A 21,782-nucleotide genomic window follows, 5' to 3' on the forward strand; every position below is an offset into this window, starting at 1 on the left:
TCGAGCTTTGCTACCGTTCTGCTGTCTCTATTGTTCTTCCCGTCATTCGCAACATATCAGAGTCGATTACACTGACGGTGACGTCATCTTGCTCCGTATCATTTCACCTGTCATGTAACCTTCCTCGTGCACCTGTTCATCCTCATCTTCCTACGTCAGACCACCAACCTCAACTGACTCCTCTTTCATTACCCAGCTTTGACAGCGTTTGAGGTGGCTCGAAGCGTCAAACCACTTCACAAACAGTACCCGCCTACGACCCGCGCCAACCATGGACTACGATTACTACGAGGACATGGCCAGGCGACGCAAGGCTTTTCGTGCGAAATGGCCGGAGCAGAGCCCCAGCCCGCCGCCGCCTGAGGTTCCTCAGGCAGCCCAGCCCATACATCAAAACATGGCACATTCCTTTGAGAATTACATTGACCTGAGCTCACCTGAGTCGATTCCTCAATCTCCGCCTCCACAAAATCCACTGAAGCGCCCCCGAACAGTCCAAGCCATTAGCAACGCTTCACCATCTACGTCCACAGATGGGGGCCGGCAGCCACCGGATTGGTATAGCAAGCTCAGACTGGACAGTCAAGCGGTGAAGGCAGCGCGAAATAATACCAGAAAATACGGTCCCACGATGACTAAGCTCCAGGGCATCAAGGCTGCTTGCAAGGCTTGTGAAGAAGCATCGCCAAAAACGTTAATGGCGGAGATGACTAAGCGTTTCGATACCCTACGAAACTTGATTCACGACGTGGAGTTCCTCACAGTCGATCAATATCTGATCAGGTCCTTCCGAATGCTCGAGAACAGGACCGGATTGCCTCGCATTTTCGACCCAAAGTTCACAGAAGGGGTTGATTATCCTTGGGATCTCAAGGCAGATGCTGAACAGCTCTACACCAGATGGTGCAGAGAAATCTTTTCCATTGATATCCTCCGCGGGATAAAGCGGGCCTTCGACGGGCAGCGCAATTCCGATAAGATCGATCCTGATTACAAGCAACGATTGTATGCAAACTACTATGGACAAGGCAATCTTATCAACGGCCAATGGTGGCCCACCCAGCTCTGCACCCTCCGAGATGGTGCTCATGGGAGTGCGCAGGGTGGGATCTTCGGCGAGAAGGATAGAGGCACCTATTCCATTGTGCTCTCTGGTGGCCATAAGTACGGCGATGAAGACCACGGCGAGGAAATTTGGTACACCGGGACCGATAGCAAGGATGAAACACCGACTGAAAATACCAAGCGGCTGATCGAGTCCTGCGAGATGCCGGAAAATGAGAAAGAGCCCGTCCGCGTCATCCGCTCCTGGAATCTGGGTAAAGAGAATAAGTACCGTCCTGAGGGTGGTTTCCGGTACGACGGGCTGTACGACGTTATTGAATCCCAGTCGATTGGTAAAGAAAAGGGGATGTACAAGTTCTTCCTCGTCCGAAGAGGCGGCCAAGACCCGATTCGCTACGAAGGTGTCGAGATGAGACCGACACAGCAGGAGTTGAAAGAATACAAAAAGCTGCAACAGGAGAATAAATTATGATGAATCATTCGGTCTAAACTCTCACTATCCGGGCTTCTCCTGGCAGCTTTTGGCGGGATTTCGTGGCGTTTGGGTAGGTTGAAATGGCAATTGGTATGGAAGGCTCGCCAGGTCTCGGGTCTAAGTTGTCACAAATTCGGTATTTCTTTGGCAGGGAAACAAGGGTTAGCATGTAAGCGTGGAATTTATGCACGAAAGCGTCCTAGGACTTGGGCGTACAGATTGGTACGTTTGCCTGGTTTTTTCGGTGGAGAGCAAGAAGCCGTCATTGGGGCTTGCTCTGGCTCATGACTTCGGAGACGCTCATAGAGCCACAAAATTGACGAAAATGGGCTCTTCATATTCAGTGCCTCTTTACCGGTGACATTTGGATGACTTCGTTACGCTGGTCAGGAATTGGAACGAACAGGCTAGACGTTTGCACCCTTCGAAAAGTCATCGAGGCACCTCAGACTGGGTCAAACGGTAGGCAACTCACTCAAGTTCGGATGGCCTCAAATCACACTCATCTCAGGAACTTGAAAAGCAGGCATCCCAAATCAAGGCGATGAATCTGCTTCAGCGGGGCTCTCAGGATGTATTTGAGGTGCCTCGATACGCTGTAGACTAAGTCACTAGCTTTGCTCTATCGACCTGAATTACAATCTACGATCGAACGTCAACATCAAAGGTCTGCGAAATAGCGAGGTTCGCCACGGACGTACCTTGCAAACCCAATATCAAGCTCCAGTGCGGAAGCTTCTGCGTTCAGTGCATACGCTCCGGAGACCCTCGACTAGCTGCAGTAGCAATCACAGCGACCACCTCCTCTGGCAGATTCAGCCTCGTTGCGCGGTTTTATCTTCCCAGCTCCTTGGATCATGACTCTCCGTCTCGCTCCGTGCTTCACCCTACCCACCTCTGCCCAACCCTATCGTACCCGATAACCTCAAGGTCGATATTCAGAGTCTTGAGCATCATATCCATCGTGAACGACTGTAACACATCAGCAAACCTCCAGCAACTCAGCAATTACATTCCTCCACTCACATCATCGTCCGGCCCCTCGTCCCTTACTGCCTCCCTTTGCTCCTCCTCCCCACCCTCATCCTCCCTCTCAGCCTCCTCATATTCCCTTTCCTCTCGCTCTCCACTCCCACCACCACCCTCCTCCTCCCGCGCAGCCCTCAACCTCTCCTTCGCCTCCGCCATCTCCGCCTCACGCTCTTCCCGCTCCCACTTCGCATTCCTATCCCGCTGATCTCGCTCCCGGTCCCGCCACGCGCCAACGCCACCCATCCTGTTCACGCGGTCTCGAGTATTGGCGAACAGCTCCTCCGCCGCAGCCCGGCTCGCGGTCCGCCATCGGTCAATCAGGACCTCGAGGTCCGCATCGGTAGAGGAGGTCGCGAGAGCGGTCGCTTGGGTGAGGGTTTGGATCTCGGCGCGGAGAGCGATCAGCTGCGTGTTTGTGGAGTTGGGGCGCAAGGCGTTGGAGGTGCGGACGGGGGTGCGAGCGGGGGTGTAGGTGGGGTTTCGAGGGTTTGGGGTGCGGGCAAGAGAGCTGGTAGGTGTAGTGGTGTCTTCCGTAGGATTGGCAATGGCTGGAGAGTCGGTCTGCGGCTTCAATGGCGTGCGGAACGGGGATTTGAAGGGCTTGTGGAGGGCGGAGGCGGCGTCGACACGCCGACGTTTTGCGGCTGGCGTGGACATTGCGGAGTTAGTGCTGCGGAGGTCAGTTTGGGAGCTTGAGGCGCGTTTGAGGGCGCGAGACCTGGGGTTGTGGTCTGGGGTTTGGGTGGGAGCTTGAAGATTGGGGCTCGAGCTTCCCACTTCGTCGTCGTTTACTCCATTCCATCTACCTTCATCAACATCATCTATATTCATTGGATAAGTTACAAGCTACATCCACAAGCCGTCATTTTCATCCTGTTTTGCCCTCAAGAGTCTGTATCTGTACTACGATACCGAATATCTGTGACGTATTCTACTTCTTAGGAATCCTTTGCCTACTCATCCACCAAAAATCTCCTGCCATATACAGGCCTCTCATCATGATCGCCGTTCTTGAGCTTCTAGAGTGCTTTATTCAAGCACCGCCCTCGCTTCCCGTAGCTCGAAACTACAACCTAAATTAGGGGCCAGGATTCACCCGTTCTTGCTACGTCTTAGAACGCTGGAATTGAATTCCATGAAACCACAGGGTATGATGAGGTAGCTTTTATTGTGAGCTCGGAGTGCGGAAATAGTGAAAGGCCTGAACTCACAAACTGTGCAATCAAGATCAGGATGACTATCACGAAACTCTTTGCTCAACTTCCACTGTCCCACTCGATCAAGACCGTATTTGCAAGCCAATGGGTTCTTCCGAAATCTTGGTATTATCGGGTCACTTTCTCCGGACATCAGACCAGCCCTTGGTCCATTTTTCATTCTCCACGATACTTCATGAACCAGGATATCTTCTATTTGCGTGGCATTGTACTGAAAGAGTGACCACGACGGTGCTAGTATTGCGCGATTTTCCAGCTCGTGCGTCTTGTCGCTCGGCAAGATATTTTGCATGTATACATCAAGCGTGGCTAGAGCCACCCGATGTTTTGGCACTTCCACTACCGTATGCAGCAGAATATCCTGGATTATCCTATCAAGGTCGCAATCGCTGGCCTTCAGAATCAGCTGGTCTCTTAATGACGATGACGGTACGAAGTCAATAGCCACGGGGTGGTCCAGCAAGTTGTATTGAAGAGGAGTTGGACGGAATGGGTCTGGAATGGCTAGACGGTTTTGCAGAGTCGGGCTGATCCTCCAGCGCATGATACGTTCGAATGGCACATCACTTCCGATCCCATATATGTAAGTGTCCAACCCGGAGAAGACGGTCAGAAGATAGACAGCGATCGCGGCTACATCAGAGATGCATTGCACACCACGCTTCTCAATATCTAGATGTGTTGACGGGGTTTTTGCAATGGTAACGGTCTCTGGTAGCCCAAGCGTCTGTGCGATGTATTTTCGGCACGCCTTCTCAATATTGCTAATGAAATGGCAAGGTACAGCCTGGATCGACTTTGTCTCATCCGACGCCGTGATCGGTGAGATTTGTCCGGTATTCAGGAAAGCGATTAGAGGTGGATAGGCCTCGAACATCGTAAAGTCGGAATCAATGTCGAATACTGGTAAAGGTTCCACAGGGTTGACGGCGTCTCTTACGACAAGTTCATCTGATTCCCAGATAGTACTGCTTTCCAGATTAATAGTGGCATCAAAGTGAGGTGTTCTAGAGCTGGAACCGTCAATCGCGCTCTCCATGTTGGCAGATCTCGAAGTAAACTGGTCTACCGCTTCCAAAGAGTCGCCCTCCGGCGACATCGCGGCTTCCGAGTTAGGTTCTGGACCTCCGGTTTGTTGTACGTGAGAAGTCGCGGATGCCACAGTTCGTTCACTGGTATCACGCTTGCCCTTTCGAGTTTGCAGGATTTCATAAAAGATGTCGCTGTCTACTTCAGATGTAAGCTATAGCCAAAGAGGTTAATAAGAGAGGATGCCTCGTCCTTGGTCTTCGCACGCCGAGTAGCAGAGGTGTGTGCACAGATTTATTGCGAGGCAACGGAAACCCTTACCTGCTGCTTCCGAAGCAACATTGCTTAGACTCATCATCTTCTTCCGCATTTGTAAAAGAGCATCTTTCAGTCTCTTGTTCTCTTCAATAAGGGCAATGTGGGCGTCTAGCAAAGCAGTTTGGCCATCCTTTCCCTCCGTTGACATTTCATTCCTTGATTTGATCATATCGACGAACATTTCCAGTTGTTTCTTGTGCGCCTGTTGCTTTTCCCGAACACATCTTTGAGATATCCGATTTTGTTGCCTCCTCCTACTTATTCGTGTAGACTCGTTCTTCTCCACGGACGTCTTCTGATTCGAGGGTTTTCTAGCTTGGATTGGCGTGCTAGTATTCATGGCTACATTTAATGGGAGCCAAGTAAAGTGGTCAGATCTCAATTTCTGAGCAGAAGCTCCGGACGAAAGATCAAGTGAAGAGCGAAGATTGTGGAGGGAAGAAGGTTGGTGACAGATTGACATTCGTACGAGGCTTTCCCGACCCAGAATGGATTAGATTGCGGGGAAATGTGCTGCACCCTTGCGCCGATCTGGGAAGCATGCTGCATGCACGGGGCTCCCACGGAATTGTGGTCACATTCCGGCCATTCAGTGGTCACTCATTCAGCATTATCTGCAGTTGAGATAGACTGAAACGTCACGAATCTCAAGGGATTTTAAAACAGCAACCAGCTAGTAAGTGGTTCCAGTACCTAGGCTCTCTTGCCCAGACCTGAGTTGTGTTAGGATTTACAAGATACGAGAGCCTAATGCGTTGCCTTCCCAAACGTATGGACGTGGCCAATTGTCTCTGTTTCGGCGGTTCCGATAGATATTTCGAAATCTAGATGGAAGATTGAGGTTTGAAACCGCAGGATTCACTTGTACAGTAATACTAGACGGCTCCGGATTGACAATTCACCGACCAGCTAGACATTAAAATCAACCACAAGCCTTCCCGCAACTTCGCCAGCATGAAGTTTCGCCACCGCCTGCGGAAGTTGATTAATTGGGAAGCTTTCATAGGCAACTCTCAGCTGGCCCTGGGGAACAAAAACGCCCAAGTCAGCTCATGTGATAGAGGACGACGTTGTCTATAAGCTTACCTGGGCAGCGAATTCAAGTACTTTCTGGGCATCTGCCATATTTCCAATCATAGTTCCAATGGCCCGAGCGCTCTTTAATATGAGTAAATTGGGATCCAGTCCCGATGGAAGCGAGCCTGGCGGAGCTTGGAGAAATTCAGCCTCCCATAGTAGATGTTTCGGAAAGCACACTTACGATGTCCAATACACATAATCTTTCCGCCAAACCTCACCATATGGATAGCAGTTTGATAAGCTTGGGCAGAACCAGACGCGACGAGAATCGCGTGAGCTCCTTTGCCCCCAGCGAGTTTGAGAACCTCCTTGGGCACACTCTCGACCTCTTTGAAATCAACAAATGCATCAGATCCAAGTTCCTGGCATAGAGACTTCTTGGCCGCGCCGCTGTCGACTGCAATGACACGTAACCCCATCACTTTGGCAAGTTGTATACCGAAATGGCCGACACCACCACCGGCACCAGATATCACCACCCAGTCATCAGTTTTTAGTTCAGCTGCAATCAGCTATCGTGAGTAGAATCGAAGTCAGTATTTATCCTATATTGCGAGGCTGAAATAGTGTCGAGTAGGCTAAAACCACATACACTTCGGTATACTGTCGTGCCACTGCACATGAGCGGTGCCGCAGTGAAGTCATCCACCTCATCCGGAATCCTTTGGGTATATGATGCCGGACTTGTGATATACCCCTGGTATGTCCCTATTTGCTAAGATATTAATGTTCCTCATCTGTCAGAGCCTTAAGGAACAGTAGACTCACCTGGAACTCCAAGGCCAGTAGGAATCAAACTCTCGCAGTGCATCTCGAACCCAGCCAGGCAAGTCTCACACTTGAAGCAAACTCTCCAAACCGGTTTGACACCGCCTCGATCACCAATTTTCCAGTCAGTGACTGCAGAGCCCACTTTGACGACTACACCGACACCCTCGTGGCCTGGTGACCGCACACCAGCCTGGGTCATCTTTGCGGACATGAATGGAGTGCTCATGTAAGAGATGTCGCTATGGCAGAGCCCCGTTGTGCTCATTCGTAGAAGTAGCTCATCCGGGCCTGTATGCATATTCGATTATGAGTAACCTAGAGCCATCATCCTTACAGATTTGGCCAATTGGACTTTCTTACCTGGCTCCGGAACTGCCACTTCCTCAACCACGACACTGAAATATGGACCAGGGTTGACGACACAGCCTGCTTTGCAGGCAGCTGGAATGGAAGGGGGCATGTTTGATAAGGTCTGCGGCGAGATCTCTTGTACGGTTGGATGATGTACGTTTGTCCACGAGGGAATACGTCAAGGAAGGCTGGACTCCTAAATGATTATGCCTACGAGAAATTCGCACAACAAGTACATCGAGCCAAAAGATACTGCAGCAAAACGGGTGGTCGCTAAAGGGTTATTGAACTCGGGGCAAGTGAGGTGTGGACCTCCGAAAGTGGGTCTTGTGAATTATATTCCAGCAAGCCCCAATGCCAGATCTGGAATAATTAGCCAGTGGGGCACTTCATCATAGGGTGTGTACGGGTGTGTACGATTCGTAAAGCTATGGCTCGTCACAATATAGATGCAGAGTTAGCAGAAAGATCGAAATAGGCGACATTGCCCAAATTTCGGGTATCGTCACCTAGCCGCGGAGTTTGGAAAGCCGGGAGGTCCAAAGAGTTGATGACGGTCTGAGATGCCATGTCAGCGTGTACGCTTATACATCGGTGCTGTCCTCAACTGCCTTGTCAGAAAAGGTTGACTTGCTCTCCCGCTTTTAGTTAGCACAGTAGAAGGACCAAATGCGGTGGACTATCTGCACTACACAGATCAGGACGGAGTAGTTCGTTGAGTTTATACCCAATACGCTAATGATTCTAAGTATAGGCTAGTTGAAAGGAATGAACTCGGGGAGACTTTCCGGGCGGGAAAGAGAAGAGGTCTCCACGGAAACTACCACCCTTCTCTCCACTCTAGGGGCTCCATCCGACCATCTACAACACTGCTGTGGAGAGCACCACTTCCGATCCATATGCAAGATGCGGAGATACGCTCGGCTTTAAAAAGATGCTCAACACCCCGTTCTTACAAGCTCGCGTTTGCTAGCCGTTATAAAATTAATGCAAAGTCATGAAATTCACGGTCAATGAGCGGCATTACATATCTCGGAATAAGAGGGGTTTATCATAATAGCTCTTATATTATCTTACTTTTCTTCGCAGTCTACGCTGGGGAAGAGAGTTCATGATATTAAGGTACGAGTTTTTGACAACCTCTCTTCAATTACGAAGACTCTCGACCTGCGCCTGTTTGAGTAGAGCACTATAAACAACAACTTCCTGGCAGTGCCACTTGGTATCCCTTACTTCAACTTAATTTCCCAATATGTCTACGCCAGCACCGAGAGTGATTCTGGGGCTGATGACCTTCGGCCCGCCTGGCGGCCCGGGAGCTCGAATTGACAAGCTGGACGACTTCAAGAAATGCCTCGACTATTTCCAAGATCAAGGCTTCGATGAAGTCGATACTGCCCGGCTTTACATTCACGGTCAGCAAGAAGCCTTCACTGCCGAGGCCGGTTGGAAAGAAAGAGGACTTAAGCTAGCCACAAAATGGTACCCTACCAAGCCCGGAATGTTCAAAGCAGAGACTGTCAAAGCAATGGCCAACAAGTCATTTCAAGAGCTGAAGACAGATTCGGTCGATATTTGGTATCTCCACGCAGCAGACCGGAGCGTCCCAATTACAGAAACGCTGGAGGCTGTGAATGAGCTCTACAAGGAAGGCAAGTTCAAGAAACTCGGTTTGAGCAACTTCTCTGCATTTGAAGTGGCTGAGGCGGTGACGATCTGTATTGAACGGGGCTGGGTACGGCCGTCCATCTATCAAGGATGTTATAATGCGATCAGTGAGTACCATCTGCTCGGCACTGTAAGAGACAATTCACTGATACCGTCCCCATAGCCCGAACAATTGAGACGGAATTGATACCATGCTGTCGCCGTTTCGGCCTCCATCTCGTCATCTTCAACCCTCTCGCTGGCGGTATGCTTGCAAAGAAGTATAACAAAACCGAAGTTCCAGCGAAAGGCCGATTTAGCGATGCGGAAGGTGGTGGAATGGGGGCGATGTACCGCGCGCGATATCTCAAAGATGCGACTTTTGAGGCAGTCCAGCTCCTAGAGCCGGTCATTGAGAAACATGGACTGACACTGGCTGAGACGGCCTTGCGGTGGTGCGTGCATCATTCGGCACTGAAGGCGTTTCCTCCTGGGAACGACGGTATCATCATCGGCGTCAGCAGCTTCGAGCAGTTGGAGAGCAACGTCAAGGATCTGAAAAAGGGTCCTTTGCCACAAGCAGTGGTAGAGGCCTTGGACGAGGCGTGGTTGTTGGCGAAACCTACTGCGGCTAACCCATGGCACGGGAGCCTGGATTATACGTATCAAGTGTGAGACATCCGTAGCTTCGAAGGATATTAGCTCCTGAAATCTCGTGTTTTGAATAGAGCGTTAATCCATTTTTACTGAATCCAACATACATGCTGTAATCCATCACATTTTGTTTGCCACCGTGAAGCTACTCAAACACAGTTGCGCACCCAGAAAGATAGTCCAATAGTTTATCATAGAATTTGATGAGAGTGCCTTTATAAGCTTTCAAGACTTAATACACAATGAAAAGCTTGGAAGTCAAGCGGGCTTCGAAATGCTCTTTATTGGCCTAAAACAAGACCAGATGAAAAGGCGATGTCATAGACTAGACGTCCTCAACTAGGGGACCCGTAGAGTGTATAGGTGGGACTAGAGTCGGATGGGCCTGAACATAGTACTATACCTTGACCAATTAAATCCAAGAGTCCAACGTCACCATTTCTCACGCTGCAAGAGCATCTGTCAGCTACTTGCCGGTCATGCATCGGAATTTTCCTGCAGGCATTCTCCACTTAGCGAACTTCCCTTCTCATCACTACCAGCCATTGTATTTAGGACATGGGCATCTAAAAAGAAGTGTTTTCGAAGAGTATAAAGGCAAAGGACACAGATTCACACTTGTGTTCGTTTCTCGAGTTCAAAGATGGCACCCACCAACCTCTCCCTTTTCATAGCCGGAATCGGCCTGCTGTCTTTTCTCTTCCTCACATTCAGAACCAGAAGCGCAACGAAAGTTCCCAAAGGCCTCCGTCTACCCCCCGGCCCGCGCGGCTGGCCACTCATCGGCAACACCCTCCAGCTCGACGCCCACCCCCAAAAGCAACTTCGACAATGGGCTAAACAATACGGCGACGTCTTCTCTCTCTCCCTGGGCGGTTACAACTGGGCCATGGTATGCAGCGCCAACGCCGTCAAAGAAATCATGGACAAACAATCCGCCTCCACCTCCAGCCGGCCACCAATGCCGGTGCTCAGCGACCTGGTCTCTGGCGGCATGCGTACCATCGTGATGCAGTACACACCGGCGTGGCGAACGGTGCGGAGTGTGGTGCACAAGCTACTGACGCCGAAGGTGTCGGATACGTTCAAGCCGAGCCAGGAGTTTGAGGCTAAGCAGCTGCTGTGGGATTATCTGACGGATAACGAGAGCGGTGGGGAGTTTTACGCGCATACGAGGAGGTATACGACTAGTGTGGTTATGACGAGTACGTACGGGAAGAGGGTTGCGTCTTGGGTACGTAGTCCGTTTCGTCCAGCTTTTCGAGTGCGGGCTTGGCCTAGGTTAACGTTGTCCCAGGGCGCTAAGCACATCAAAGAGGTCTACCAGGTAATGAACGAACTATCCATGCTCGCAATGCCGGGAGCTTTCTTCGCGGATATGTTCCCGAGTCTCGCAAAGCTGCCTACCTGGATGCAGACGTGGCGTAGTCGCGCCCTTCGATACCACAAGAACCAGGCAGGCATATGGCTTGGTCTATGGGAAGAGCTTCAAGACGACATCCAGAACGGCAAAGCGCCGGATTGTTTCGTGAAGCAGGTGTCTGACATCGATCTCGAGAAGCAAGGGCTAACTCCCGTACAAGGTGCTTGGATTGCTGGCAGTGAGTGTGAATCGCCGCCAGACTTGACATGACGCAATGCCTTCTCAAGTGTCTACGTAGACTCTTCTACCACTCCTCAACGTGCTTGGACAGATGTTCAGAAATCTGCGGGTGTATGACGGCCCCTTCTGGAAATTTCTGATATGTTGATGCACCACAGGTAGTAGCAGAAGAGTCTACGCAAACATATGAGAAGGCTCTGTGGACTAACAGTATATCAGCACTTATCGAAGCTGGTTCCGAAACTACAGCATCCTCAATCAACAGCGGTCTGAAACTTCTTGCCGTCAATCTTGAAGTCCAAAAGACCGCAAACGAGCAGCTCACGAGGATTGTCGGCGAAGATCGTACTCCAAACTTCGAAGATGAACCAAACCTGCAATATATCCGAGCGATCGTGAAAGAGATATTTCGAATGCGGCCGGTTGCCACGATTGGCGCTGCCCATTACAGCACTGCCGATGTTGTATACAAAGACTTTTTCATCCCCAAGAATACGATCATAGCGTTAGTGATGAGTGTTATCCACTTTGACGATCGATATGAGGAGCCATATGCCTTCCGTCCCGGAAGGTACATGGACCACACCCTTCGCGCAGGCGCGTACGCGGCGATGTCGGACCCACTGCAAAGGGATCATTTTGGATTCGGTGCTGGTCGGCGCATTTGTCCTGGTATGCATCTTGCTGAGAATAGCGTGTTCATTACCATGGCGAAAATTCTGTGGGCGTTTGAAGTGCGACCTGCCTTGGGGCCCGACGGGAAAGAAGAAGAGCTTGACAATTCGGATGATGCTTTTGAGGAGGGAACTATTGTTGTGCCGAAGCCATTCCGACTTCGTTTCGTCCCACGAAGCCCACGGCGGGAAAATGTTATTCGTCAGGAATGGGAAGCAGCTCAGCGAGATGGTTATTGGTGGGGAAATGTGAAAGTGGGTAAGAATGGAATGATGTCTTGAGAGACCAACAATGTCCCATTGCTTGAGTGCTACTCTTGGCCGATCGACACCACTGTCAGGAGTGCCCTGCTGCAAGGTAGCCAAACGTCAGAATAGTGGTTTAATCTACACAGCACGGACCTTTGCATCATGTCTAGATTCTGGCCAGACCATGGGGGCACCCCAAGCAGTGACAACCCAGTGTGTACAGACCTTTGGCAAGACACTGTAAATAGGATAAAAATTCAAGTGCCTTCATCTTCTAACTCCTATGGGTATTGCGTATGTCTGTTAACTCCCGAAAAACCTGATGGTCACTCACCCAATGACTCCTATCCCTGAACCCATGCCTCGTCGTCCCAAAACGTGCCCATGCGGAACCGCTAGTATTAAAGATGCTGTTGCTGCTACTTGCCGCCCAATTCCGACTCCAAATGCTACACAAAGTCAGTAATGTTGTCACCTGGGGTGGGAGAGAAGAAAGAGTAAACCGAGGTTCAACCTTCATACAAGCAGCTTTGTTCCAAAACCTCCCTCAGAAACTGAGTGAAGAATTCGTCGAGCAGCTGGAAGATCAAGGTTGTCGCCGCTGAGAAGAGATCTTTCGTTTACTTACCGTCCATTCAGGGACTTCCTTTATTTTTGACCACATAAACTTCTCCAGTCTATTTGCCGCTTTTGCATAGGGTGTCGTCTCATTATTATAGCGACGGCAATTATCGAAAATGAGCTTTGCATCCCTTATGAAGTCCTCCGGAGTCGGGTAGAGGTCTTTCTCGTGCTTCTCCTCCATGGTCGCGAGGTCCATTGGCTCCTTGATTACGTCGTAATAATCTGCAACCTCGTCTTTATTGACAGGCTGTTGGAAGGGCCATGCATTGCTGTTGTTTTGCATATCGTTGAGGAGGTGAAGTAGCTGGTTGTAATTAGGCCCATGTCGGGGCGCTCGGGCTAGCTCGTCCATGTCGGGCGACCATCCAGATTCTTTGATAGCGGGAATCGACAGCGGGTCGATCTTGCAGGGTCCGTTTTTCCACTGAATTGGGGGTGGATGAATGTTGTAAGACTTCGAAACAGCTCTTATTTTGGCGTGGACGCACTCCTTTTGCTTCAATAACATCCGGCCAGACTCCAAATATCTGATTTTTGGCACCATGCTACACTGCATGATAGTCCCACCCTCGTAGTCTTTGATATATCCCATCCATCGCGGTTTCTCCAGTGTAATCTCCTTCGTAAAGCCTTGCTTCTTGAAGTATCCAATGGCGTAGTTGTCGGCGTATGTGAGGAAGTGCATGACGTCGGACGTGGCCTTGACATAGTCTTTCAAGTGTGACATCAGATGCGCACCGTATCCCTTGACCTGCTGATCGGAGGAAATGGCGCAGAAGACGATCTCGGCAAACTGGCGGCCTTTGAATGGTCGATAAGTGATGCCACTAAGAGGTTAGCAGCGGCATCACGACGCACGCATGAAGGCCAACTTACCCAACGACCTCCAGAGGCTTCTTCACTATCGCCATGGATAGATGAGTGCGATCATACACTAGCCGTGCTATGTAGTCCTTGGGCATTTTGGGGAGCTGTTTCTGGAAGATGCATTTCAGGCCGGTGAGGATGATGGAGCTGTCCTTCTTGCCGTCGTTGTTGACTACGCGGAACTCGATTTCGCCGTTCCGCTCCTCTATCACGGCAGGCTTCTCTGGGAATGGGACCAGCTTGGGAGCTCGCTGGACGGGGCCGCCGTCAACGTCGGAGGGCGTCTGGGGGTCTGGTTTTGGCCGTTTGGAGGGGCTTCCGCTGTCCAGGACATTCTCGGCCTTGCGTTTTGCTGGGAGAGTGTAAGTGACTCTGGGGGTTTCTATGGATGTGTCGTCTGTCGATATTTCCCAGTGCTGATGGAGGGGCGAGCGACGATGCATCGCCGAGGCGTCTTGAGGACTTGAGGGCTTGAAGCTATCTTGACGCAGGGTGGTGAAGGAAAGGCTGGACTCACCGTCTTCTTTGACGACCAGAGGAGCCATCGTGATGCGAGTGAAGCGGTCACGGGATACGGGCAAAGTACATTCAGAGAGAGCATTCGGAGCGCGTTCCTGACGTTGATCGGAAGAAAACCGGGAGGCGAAGGAGTCTTGGCGCACTTCCGCAACGCGTCGCCGTGAGAGGCCAAGCAGAAGCAGAAGCATACTGCACCACTGCACCTCCTAATTCAACTCCCCACGTCCACAACACCGCTCCATGTCTTCGCCGCTGCACGATATCTGGGAGGCCGCCTCTGCCTCGCCATACCAGCCCTCCGTCTCAAAGGACTCGCAGTTCTTCGTCGGAGCTGTCCTGCTCTTCACAGCCTTCATCCTTACAGGCGTGTTCGGACTCAGTGCGTACAGCAGGCCTCATAGCTTCCGACCCAGCTAACGTCTCCAGACCGGTCAATTGTCACTCTGCCTGTGCTCGGTGTTCCTGCATCTCTTGCATTTGGGTAATTCATGCCCCTCAACACGGCCCTCGATCGGTGCTAACATCCCCAGCTTCGGTGCGGTATACATGATTTGCGCCGTCGGCGTATACGTCTAAAAGCTCTTTCATCCGTCGGTCAGACAGCGCGGCGTCCGGGTTTCTCTCTGTAGTCTACGTCTGGGGAATGCTATAAGATCTATCACCTTGCAAGTGCACTCCTGCGACTACTGCTTGACAAAATGTCGGACCTTGGCGTGGAAGAAGGGCCAATCTTCAGTGCGATATCAGCTTCAGCCAGACAACTTTTTCTGCTCCTTCGATGCATCGGCTTTGCGGACAAGGCCCAGGTTCAAATCTCGGAGGAGGGGCTTAGGTTCAGCGTAGAAGAGTCGAGCGTCATGGAGGGTATGTTGTACTCAACAGTCGCTCATCAAGCCACATTACTGACCGCGCTCTAGGGCTCTGCTTTCTAGAAAAATCCCTTTTCACCAGCTACGTGTACAACAGTACCTCCGCTCGCCCATCCACACCTATTTCCCAAGATTCTGACGCCACCGGAGTTGATCAACCAATCTTTCAGATATCTCTCCCTTCTCTCCTCGAAACTCTCCAGATTTTTGGTCTCACCGACCCCAACACAAACCGACCACCATGGGCCCGCGATAATCATGCTGCGCCCTCTACAGCATTCTCGTCCAATGTCCTGGGCATGAACCACGTCTGTCGCTTGGGATACGACGCTTCTGGGTCCCCTCTTTCCGTGATCCTCGAGGAGTCCTCCATAAAAACCACATGCGAGCTCACGACCTACGAGCCTGCCTTCGCAACTGACATTCCATTCTCCCGCAAAGATCTCGCCTTGAAAATCATCATGCGCGCCAGCTGGCTGCATGACGCAATCACAGAGCTAGCTTCTACTTCACCTACTCGTCTTACGCTCGTGGCTCGTATGCAGGACGGAAAGCCATATTTTGCACTCAGTGCTAGTGGATCGCTAGGATCGGCGAGAGTTGAGTTTAACAATGCCAAAGCCACTACATTTGCACTAACCGCGACGAACACTGTTCAGCCTGATACGTCGCCCTCGTTACTATTGGAAACATTCCAGCTTGCCGACCCCACCGCTAAAGTAGTAAACTCTTACAAGTTTGACATGATTCAAAAGGCCGCCAGAGCTATGGCTGTGGCCACGAAGGTGAGTGTGAGGGGCGATGCACAGGGTGTTTTGAGTCTGCAATTCATGATCGAAGTTGAGGCGGGCAAAGTCAGCTTCGTGGATTTCAGATTCGTGCCCTTCGTATTTGAGGAAGGAGACGAGGGTGATGAGGTCGACAATGCTGTGGTGGATGATGAGGTAGATCCTTCTGAGGATGATTTGTGATGTCTTTGCGCGAAGCTGCTAGTAAGGGCAACCTCACAATGGACTCTACAATGCCTCGTCATAGAAATCCGTACACTCATCTACCGCTGCATGAGGAGCTTCATTGTATTTTTCGCATTCCGAATAGAAGAGAAGTTCGCCATTTTGGACAGCTAGTAAACTCGTGAGGCTACCGCAGACAGTGGTAACAGGGCGTACGCAGATTGGAAGTGTATCCGCGACCCCCGGTTTCTATTAGTACGTTGAAGCCTCACAGAGAGTGGCAAGAAAGTGTCCGGATATCTATGGCAAGGTACTGTACTATAAGAGCACCTGGTCGAACTAATTACAATACCTCGTTATAGAAATCCGTACACTCGGTTACCGCTACGTGAGGAGCTTCATACTATTTCCAGCATTCCAAATAAGAGAGACGTTCCGCATTTTGGACAACTAGTAAACTCGCGAGGCCACCACAGACAGCGTCAACAGGGCGTACGCAGATTGGAAGTGTATCCGCTCCCGAACACTATCCATAAACGAATACGTATGTTATCAGTCTGAAAGCTATCACCAAAATCTTGTTACTCAAAAGCGTGTTCTACGAAATCCATCTCAAAGGAAAATCACCTTAACCCCTTAAATCCCCATCCCCCTTGCTAAGTCCCTCAAACAAAATTAGGCCCAAGAACCGTATAATTCTTCCACACATCCTGCCCTGCCAACTGCTTCAACCGCGCCACCATCACTCGAAACAGCGCCTCCTCCCCCGTCTGCTGCCATTCCTCCAGCAGCTGCACATCAAACCCATCCACCACCACCTCTTCCCCCAAAGGCCGATGCAGCACCGCCAACCCCGGCGCATCCGGCCCCAGCGGCCGCAGCTCCGACCTCTCTACATCCCCCGCGCCGAAAAGCGACCACAGCGTCGCCGCAAATTCACTCGCTTGATCGGCATTCGTGAAGAGATTCGGCTGCTGTATTGGTGCTACAGGAGCACGATCCGGAACCGATCGTGTAGATCCCCTTCCTGCCGCGGAAACAGGGGGGAGACGGTCGAGTTCCAGTTCTCCTCAGCCGTTGCGCCAGTGAGGCTCAGCAGCACGCGTTTGCCGAGGGATTGGCATGCCTGCACTTCCCACCCGAGTGCCGTGCAGTTTAGCAACCCTGGCGCGGCGCGCGCTTGGACGGGGTTGGCGGAAACGCAGCCGGGGAAGGGCTGTAGGGAGGGATAGGCGGAGGAGCCGTAGGAGAGGGAGATGAGGGGGAGGTCGACGGTTGTGACGGAGGGGGAGCGGCAGAGTGTGCGGAGGGGGATGAGGGCGGTTGGGGGAAGGTGATGATTGGGGAGGGGGAAGATGAAGGGAAAGAAGAGGTGCGGGAGGGGGTGGACGGGATACGGAGAGATGAGGTTGAGGTTGAGCAGGTGGAACTGGTGCGGGTTGAGGTCGATGGAGCGGAGCTTGAGCGAGTAGAGGAGGAGCTAGATGAGCGAGATGGCGAGGGCGGTGCAGACGTGCTGGGGCGCTCAGGGTGGGAAGATACTAATGCCAACAAGGTGGACCTTTTAGTTTCTGGGCTGATAGTTCGTGTACTAGCGACGATGGAAGCTGTCCCGGTTCCGAGGAGAGCAGACGAGGTTGGGGTATAAGAGAAGGCTGCGGTGGGCTCCGTGAACAAGGAAGCGGTCGGCCCAGCTAGAGTAGAGTTCAGAGAAGGCAAATACCCAGAGCTAGTGGAAGCAGTAGGCGCCCTAAAGGTTGCATTGCTCGCGGAATAGGATGCGCTGGCGGATGCAAGTTCCGTTGAGATGAGAGATGGCACCACTTCTGAGTTCGCAGTAGCTGTAGGTCCCTCAAACGTTACGTTGGCGAGGGGATAAGATGCATTGGCGGATGTCGGTGGTATAGAAAGGGGTACATCCGTGACGATGACGGACGTCTCTATGAGTGTAGTTACGAGAGTAGTGACGAGTGTAATATTGGCATAGATGGTCAGGGGGACACTAGAGTTGACAGGGATAAACGTGTTGTTTCCGTTAGTTTCGGTGAATCCAGATACTGCGGTAGACAGTACTACAGAACTTGCAGCTGTGACGAACACCGGTGGAGCAGTGACTAGTGATGTAGTGATGTTGACCCATAACGGACTTGGAGCGATGCTAGCAGATGCAATAGGTGTCTGCGAAGGTGTGAATGCCTCCAATATGCTATTTGTAGAGTAGGCAGTTTCTGAGATCGTTGCGTAGCTAGAGACGTAGCTCAACGTAAAGTTGGTCGATACTATGGGAGTCTCTGATGAAACGGCCGTGGATAGCGGCACGCCTTCTGAGTAAGCAATCCCCGTAAAATTGTAGCTCGAGGTAAAGTTGGTCGAAAGTATGGGAACTCCCGAGGATGCTGTAGAGAGAGGGCCAACTTCCGAGACTGAGAGGCTTGGGAAGATCTAGTCATAAGGTGGGAAACTTGGCTCTGAAGTTGCAGTCAAGAGAGGAGCGCTTGGTGCCAACGTATTAATCACAGTCGTAGTTATGTTTTCTATAACCACGATACCAGAGCTCGGTGGAGCTATGGCACTCAAAGGCACGGAACTAGGAGTCCATGCTTCCGATGTTGTAGGATTCGAAGTTGATGGTATGTCCGAGGTCGAAGGTGTTGATGGGAAGATTAGTTCTCGAATGTGGTCAAAGTAGCTCTTGAGGGCATCAAGCAAATGCGTCTCATCGACAAGAAGGGTATCAACAGGCGACAGGACCGGTGTTGGAAGGACAGTGACTGCCGCCTCTCGAGGGGCAAGAACGCGATACGGGTAGCGCTGGGGACGGCGAACAGCGCTTGCGGTTGTAGAACTGATGCATAGAAACAAAAGTGTAAGCGAAGGCAAAGAAACGCCAGAACGGGTTGCTGCCATGATTGAAAGCGAGTGAATACCGTGCGTGGAGAGGACCGATGGTTGCGCATATATACTTATAAGTTGGCCACACGCGTCGAGGCCAGAAATAGCGAGCCGAGACTTTGCATAACGCGCGCGAGGGATGAAAAATGATACTATTACACCCGAAAGGTTGGCTTGCATGAAGTGGGACATTCCTCATCCCATGGGCGTGGGTGTATGATACATGCCTTTATGCATGCTGCCACCAAGATTCTCCAGAATCTGCGTTGAGGAACTGAAGACGAAGAATATAGCTAGGTTGGACATCAGAGAAGCGAGAGACACGAGAGGTGTGATGGTTAATCTGTGGGTTATAAGATTTCATACCTGCTCTCCGAAGATGCGCACACTAGAAGGACCACCTAGTTGATTAGCAAGCGATACCTTATATGAAGCAAGGGTGTAGCACGGGAGGGGAGAAATGACAATCCATGGGCCACTTAAGAAAACGTCTACCGCTCGAATAGGATGATGCTCACGAGATTCGAGTGCACATTGAAGCATCCACCACAGAGAGTGGCAAGAGGTGTACGCAGCTATAAAAAGGCATTGCAAAGACTGGATGCAGCGAATGGTTCCTTTTTGAGTAGAAGCTGCAGTTAGAGCGAGCATGCTAGCTCGCCCTTTGCCTCCTCCGCACCATATTCGCCACTAACATCTCACCATACCTCCCATGCCATACCACCGCACCCACATAGTAGGGCTTTAGGTCGTCGATATCGGGCTGGACCGTAGATGTGCTACGATCACCAGCCGCCGTCGTCTGCGATTGGAGCACTGTCCTTGGGCGCTTCTCTGGTATCCCATCCGCTGGAGGCGACAGCAACAGGAGCACTAGAAGTATCCCAGCCGCCCGAAGCAGCACCACCCGAGGCATCACCCCACCTACCTGAAGTAGTGACAGCATCTCCCCATCCGCCGGACCCGCCGCCAAACCCACCACCAAAGCCACTGTCTTCTTTGATCTCCTCCGAGCAACGCTTCACGGTGTGGCCCACTACACCAACATTAGTACTTGTTAGGCCACCAGGTCTGCTGAAATACTTACTGTTGCCACAATTGTTGCACTTGATCCTTGACCAGTCCTTCTTCTTGGTGCAGTCTCTGGCAGCATGTCCGACCTCATCGCAATTGCGGCACTTCATGACGCGGGGCTCGGGGCAGTCGCGAGCGATGTGTCCCTCTTGCTCGCAATTGCGACAGGTGCGAGATCCTCCCCCTCCTCCGCCACCGCTGGGGCATTCGCGAGAAATGTGGCCTTCTTCACCACACTTGAAACAGCCGCCGCTGGGAGCACCACCTCCGCCTCCCCCACTGGGACAGTCGCGGGAGATATGGCCATCCTCGCCGCACCTGTAGCAAGCTCCACTAGAGCCACCACCGCCGCCTCCACTGGGGCACTCTCGAGAGAAGTGGCCCTCCTCGCCACACTTGTGACAGGCACCGCTGGACTTCTTTGGTGCGGTGCAATCTTTCGCGAAGTGACCATCCTCTCCGCAGTTGCGACAGCCGTTCCCGCTCGGTGCTGGAGTCTGGTCGGCGGTGAAGTCAGCGACCCAGACCGCGTTGGCGGCGTCATTCTTGGCTTTTTCCTCATCGGCAATCTTCTTCTCAGCCTCGCGGTGCTTCTTGGACGACTTATGAGCGCGCCAGTCTTTGGTCATGATCTTGCGGTCGCAGATCTCGCACGTGGTGTGGGTTGGAGCGATTTGCTTGTGGGGCGGGTACGGGTTCGAGACCATGTTGACAGTGTTGGCGAAGCGCACCATGGTGGGCTGTGTGGGTCGACGTCCTCGTCGACAAGGTGCGGATGAGGACTAGCAATTGAGTGAGAGGAGGTGAGGGAGAGATGAAGGAGAGAGGGCGTCAGATGTGCGAGTGAAGCGAAGAAGAAGGCGCGCCAAGGAGCAGGCCGGCGGAAGTGAGAAGAAACAAACAGAGACAACAAGCCCAGGCCGCCTTCATGCCGTCACCCGCTTCACGGCTACGTGCAGTGCTTCAGTGCCTCGCCATCAGTCTGTGCGCCCCTGTTGCCCATGCTCCGCGTGCTTCAACGCAGTTTGTGAATCGCACGTCACCATCTTGACCAACCTGATACGTCACTAAGTTACCTTGGATCATTGCTGTGAGTTCATCAACCACCCGTCGTTCGCGTTTAAAAGAAAGTGAGGTGTCATTCATTGACGGTGACACGGGAGCACGGGAGCAGCTTGGGATGAAAGAGATTGATGCGCTCTCTCGCTCTAGAACACTTCGCTCTTGTGGCGCTATCCGTAAGACAGGTCACATTTCTTCGAGCCGGTAGAGCACATCTTCCAGCACCTAGACAGATCTTGTCCGTTGCATGCGCCACCAACGGATAGATGCATACACGGTCCCGAGATCCGCTAGCCCTCGTCACCCGTAACAAGGTGATCTTATTTCAGTAAAGGGCTCTCGTAGATATTCAGACGAGGAGACATCTCCATCCCGCTTATATGCCTGCTTACCGGACGGATATCTCGGCATGCTCTACGACATCTTAGGTCTCAAATTGCTTGGGCTCAGGTCCTAACGTAGTAAATGCCATTGCCTAGAGCCAGGCTTACCTAGCTTTGCCTACCCGTTCTCGTGTTTCCAAGCCGCATCATACTGGCTACTTGACGGCTTGATCCCGGAAGAGAGACTTATAGCAGACTTTCATCGGAACGACCAGAGCGCGACTATACATCTTGCGGATAGGTTCAGAAATGCGCGGATGTATCAATAGATCTCGAAGCCACATGTATTCCAGCTCTATGCCGCTTAGACAGCGTTGATCGAGGTATTCGCTGTCGCATTCGTAGTTTAGAATAACTTCCTAATCTATTTCATC

At 51.7% G+C, this 21,782-nt stretch overlaps 10 protein-coding genes across 10 annotated transcripts; 5 read left to right on the forward strand and 5 right to left on the reverse strand.

Moving 5' to 3' along the window:
- Positions 1–169: 169 nt before the first annotated feature.
- BDZ99DRAFT_464069 (uncharacterized protein) lies at positions 170–1,659 on the forward strand. Its single transcript, XM_033720221.1, has one exon. It carries the CDS (start codon positions 272–274, stop codon positions 1,535–1,537), a length of 1,266 nt encoding a protein of 421 aa, XP_033575137.1. The 5' UTR covers positions 170–271; the 3' UTR covers positions 1,538–1,659.
- Positions 1,660–2,133: 474 nt separating this feature from the next.
- BDZ99DRAFT_445369 (uncharacterized protein) lies at positions 2,134–3,302 on the reverse strand. The gene is made up of 2 exons (XM_033717929.1): positions 2,567–3,302; positions 2,134–2,512 (listed from the first exon to the last, which is right to left on the reverse strand). Exons 1-2 carry the CDS (start codon positions 3,227–3,229, stop codon positions 2,423–2,425), a joined length of 753 nt encoding a protein of 250 aa, XP_033575138.1. The 5' UTR covers positions 3,230–3,302; the 3' UTR covers positions 2,134–2,422.
- A 287-nt stretch (positions 3,303–3,589) lies between these two features.
- BDZ99DRAFT_48785 (uncharacterized protein) lies at positions 3,590–4,967 on the reverse strand. Its single transcript, XM_033722866.1, has one exon. It carries the CDS (start codon positions 4,886–4,888, stop codon positions 3,665–3,667), a length of 1,224 nt encoding a protein of 407 aa, XP_033575139.1. The 5' UTR covers positions 4,889–4,967; the 3' UTR covers positions 3,590–3,664.
- A 1,078-nt stretch (positions 4,968–6,045) lies between these two features.
- Positions 6,046–7,447, reverse strand: BDZ99DRAFT_390275 (GroES-like protein; the record flags this gene model as incomplete). Its single annotated transcript, XM_033715678.1, has 6 exons — positions 6,046–6,159; positions 6,223–6,347; positions 6,398–6,728; positions 6,809–6,924; positions 6,985–7,275; positions 7,348–7,447. The coding sequence occupies 6 exons, from the start codon at positions 7,445–7,447 to the stop codon at positions 6,046–6,048; spliced, it is 1,077 nt and encodes a 358-aa protein (XP_033575140.1).
- Positions 7,448–8,499: 1,052 nt separating this feature from the next.
- BDZ99DRAFT_445376 (Aldo/keto reductase) lies at positions 8,500–9,692 on the forward strand. The gene is made up of 2 exons (XM_033717930.1): positions 8,500–9,113; positions 9,170–9,692. The coding sequence occupies exons 1-2, from the start codon at positions 8,591–8,593 to the stop codon at positions 9,658–9,660; spliced, it is 1,014 nt and encodes a 337-aa protein (XP_033575141.1). The 5' UTR covers positions 8,500–8,590; the 3' UTR covers positions 9,661–9,692.
- A 590-nt stretch (positions 9,693–10,282) lies between these two features.
- On the forward strand, positions 10,283–12,624 carry BDZ99DRAFT_534107 (O-methylsterigmatocystin oxidoreductase; the record flags this gene model as incomplete). Its single annotated transcript, XM_033726530.1, has 3 exons — positions 10,283–10,873; positions 10,937–11,240; positions 11,462–12,624. The coding sequence occupies 3 exons, from the start codon at positions 10,283–10,285 to the stop codon at positions 12,196–12,198; spliced, it is 1,632 nt and encodes a 543-aa protein (XP_033575142.1). The 3' UTR covers positions 12,199–12,624.
- BDZ99DRAFT_464074 (Bromodomain-containing protein) lies at positions 12,172–14,240 on the reverse strand. Its single transcript, XM_033720222.1, has 4 exons — positions 14,174–14,240; positions 13,666–14,008; positions 12,794–13,616; positions 12,172–12,614 (listed from the first exon to the last, which is right to left on the reverse strand). Exons 1-4 carry the CDS (start codon positions 14,199–14,201, stop codon positions 12,585–12,587), a joined length of 1,224 nt encoding a protein of 407 aa, XP_033575143.1. The 5' UTR covers positions 14,202–14,240; the 3' UTR covers positions 12,172–12,584.
- A 175-nt stretch (positions 14,241–14,415) lies between these two features.
- Positions 14,416–14,751, forward strand: BDZ99DRAFT_521745 (uncharacterized protein; the record flags this gene model as incomplete). Its single annotated transcript, XM_033725657.1, has 3 exons — positions 14,416–14,554; positions 14,602–14,656; positions 14,706–14,751. The coding sequence occupies 3 exons, from the start codon at positions 14,416–14,418 to the stop codon at positions 14,749–14,751; spliced, it is 240 nt and encodes a 79-aa protein (XP_033575144.1).
- Positions 14,752–14,873: 122 nt separating this feature from the next.
- On the forward strand, positions 14,874–16,015 carry BDZ99DRAFT_488943 (DNA repair exonuclease rad1; the record flags this gene model as incomplete). Its single annotated transcript, XM_033722949.1, has 2 exons — positions 14,874–15,039; positions 15,093–16,015. 2 exons carry the CDS (start codon positions 14,874–14,876, stop codon positions 16,013–16,015), a joined length of 1,089 nt encoding a protein of 362 aa, XP_033575145.1.
- Positions 16,016–18,329: 2,314 nt separating this feature from the next.
- Positions 18,330–19,271, reverse strand: BDZ99DRAFT_48907 (uncharacterized protein). Its single transcript, XM_033722955.1, has one exon. It carries the CDS (start codon positions 19,079–19,081, stop codon positions 18,440–18,442), a length of 642 nt encoding a protein of 213 aa, XP_033575146.1. The 5' UTR covers positions 19,082–19,271; the 3' UTR covers positions 18,330–18,439.
- Positions 19,272–21,782: the final 2,511 nt, after the last annotated feature.

Source organism: Mytilinidion resinicola (assembly GCF_010093595.1).
Source record: "Mytilinidion resinicola strain CBS 304.34 unplaced genomic scaffold BDZ99scaffold_12, whole genome shotgun sequence".
Classification (NCBI taxonomy): Eukaryota; Fungi; Ascomycota; class Dothideomycetes; order Mytilinidiales; family Mytilinidiaceae; genus Mytilinidion; species Mytilinidion resinicola.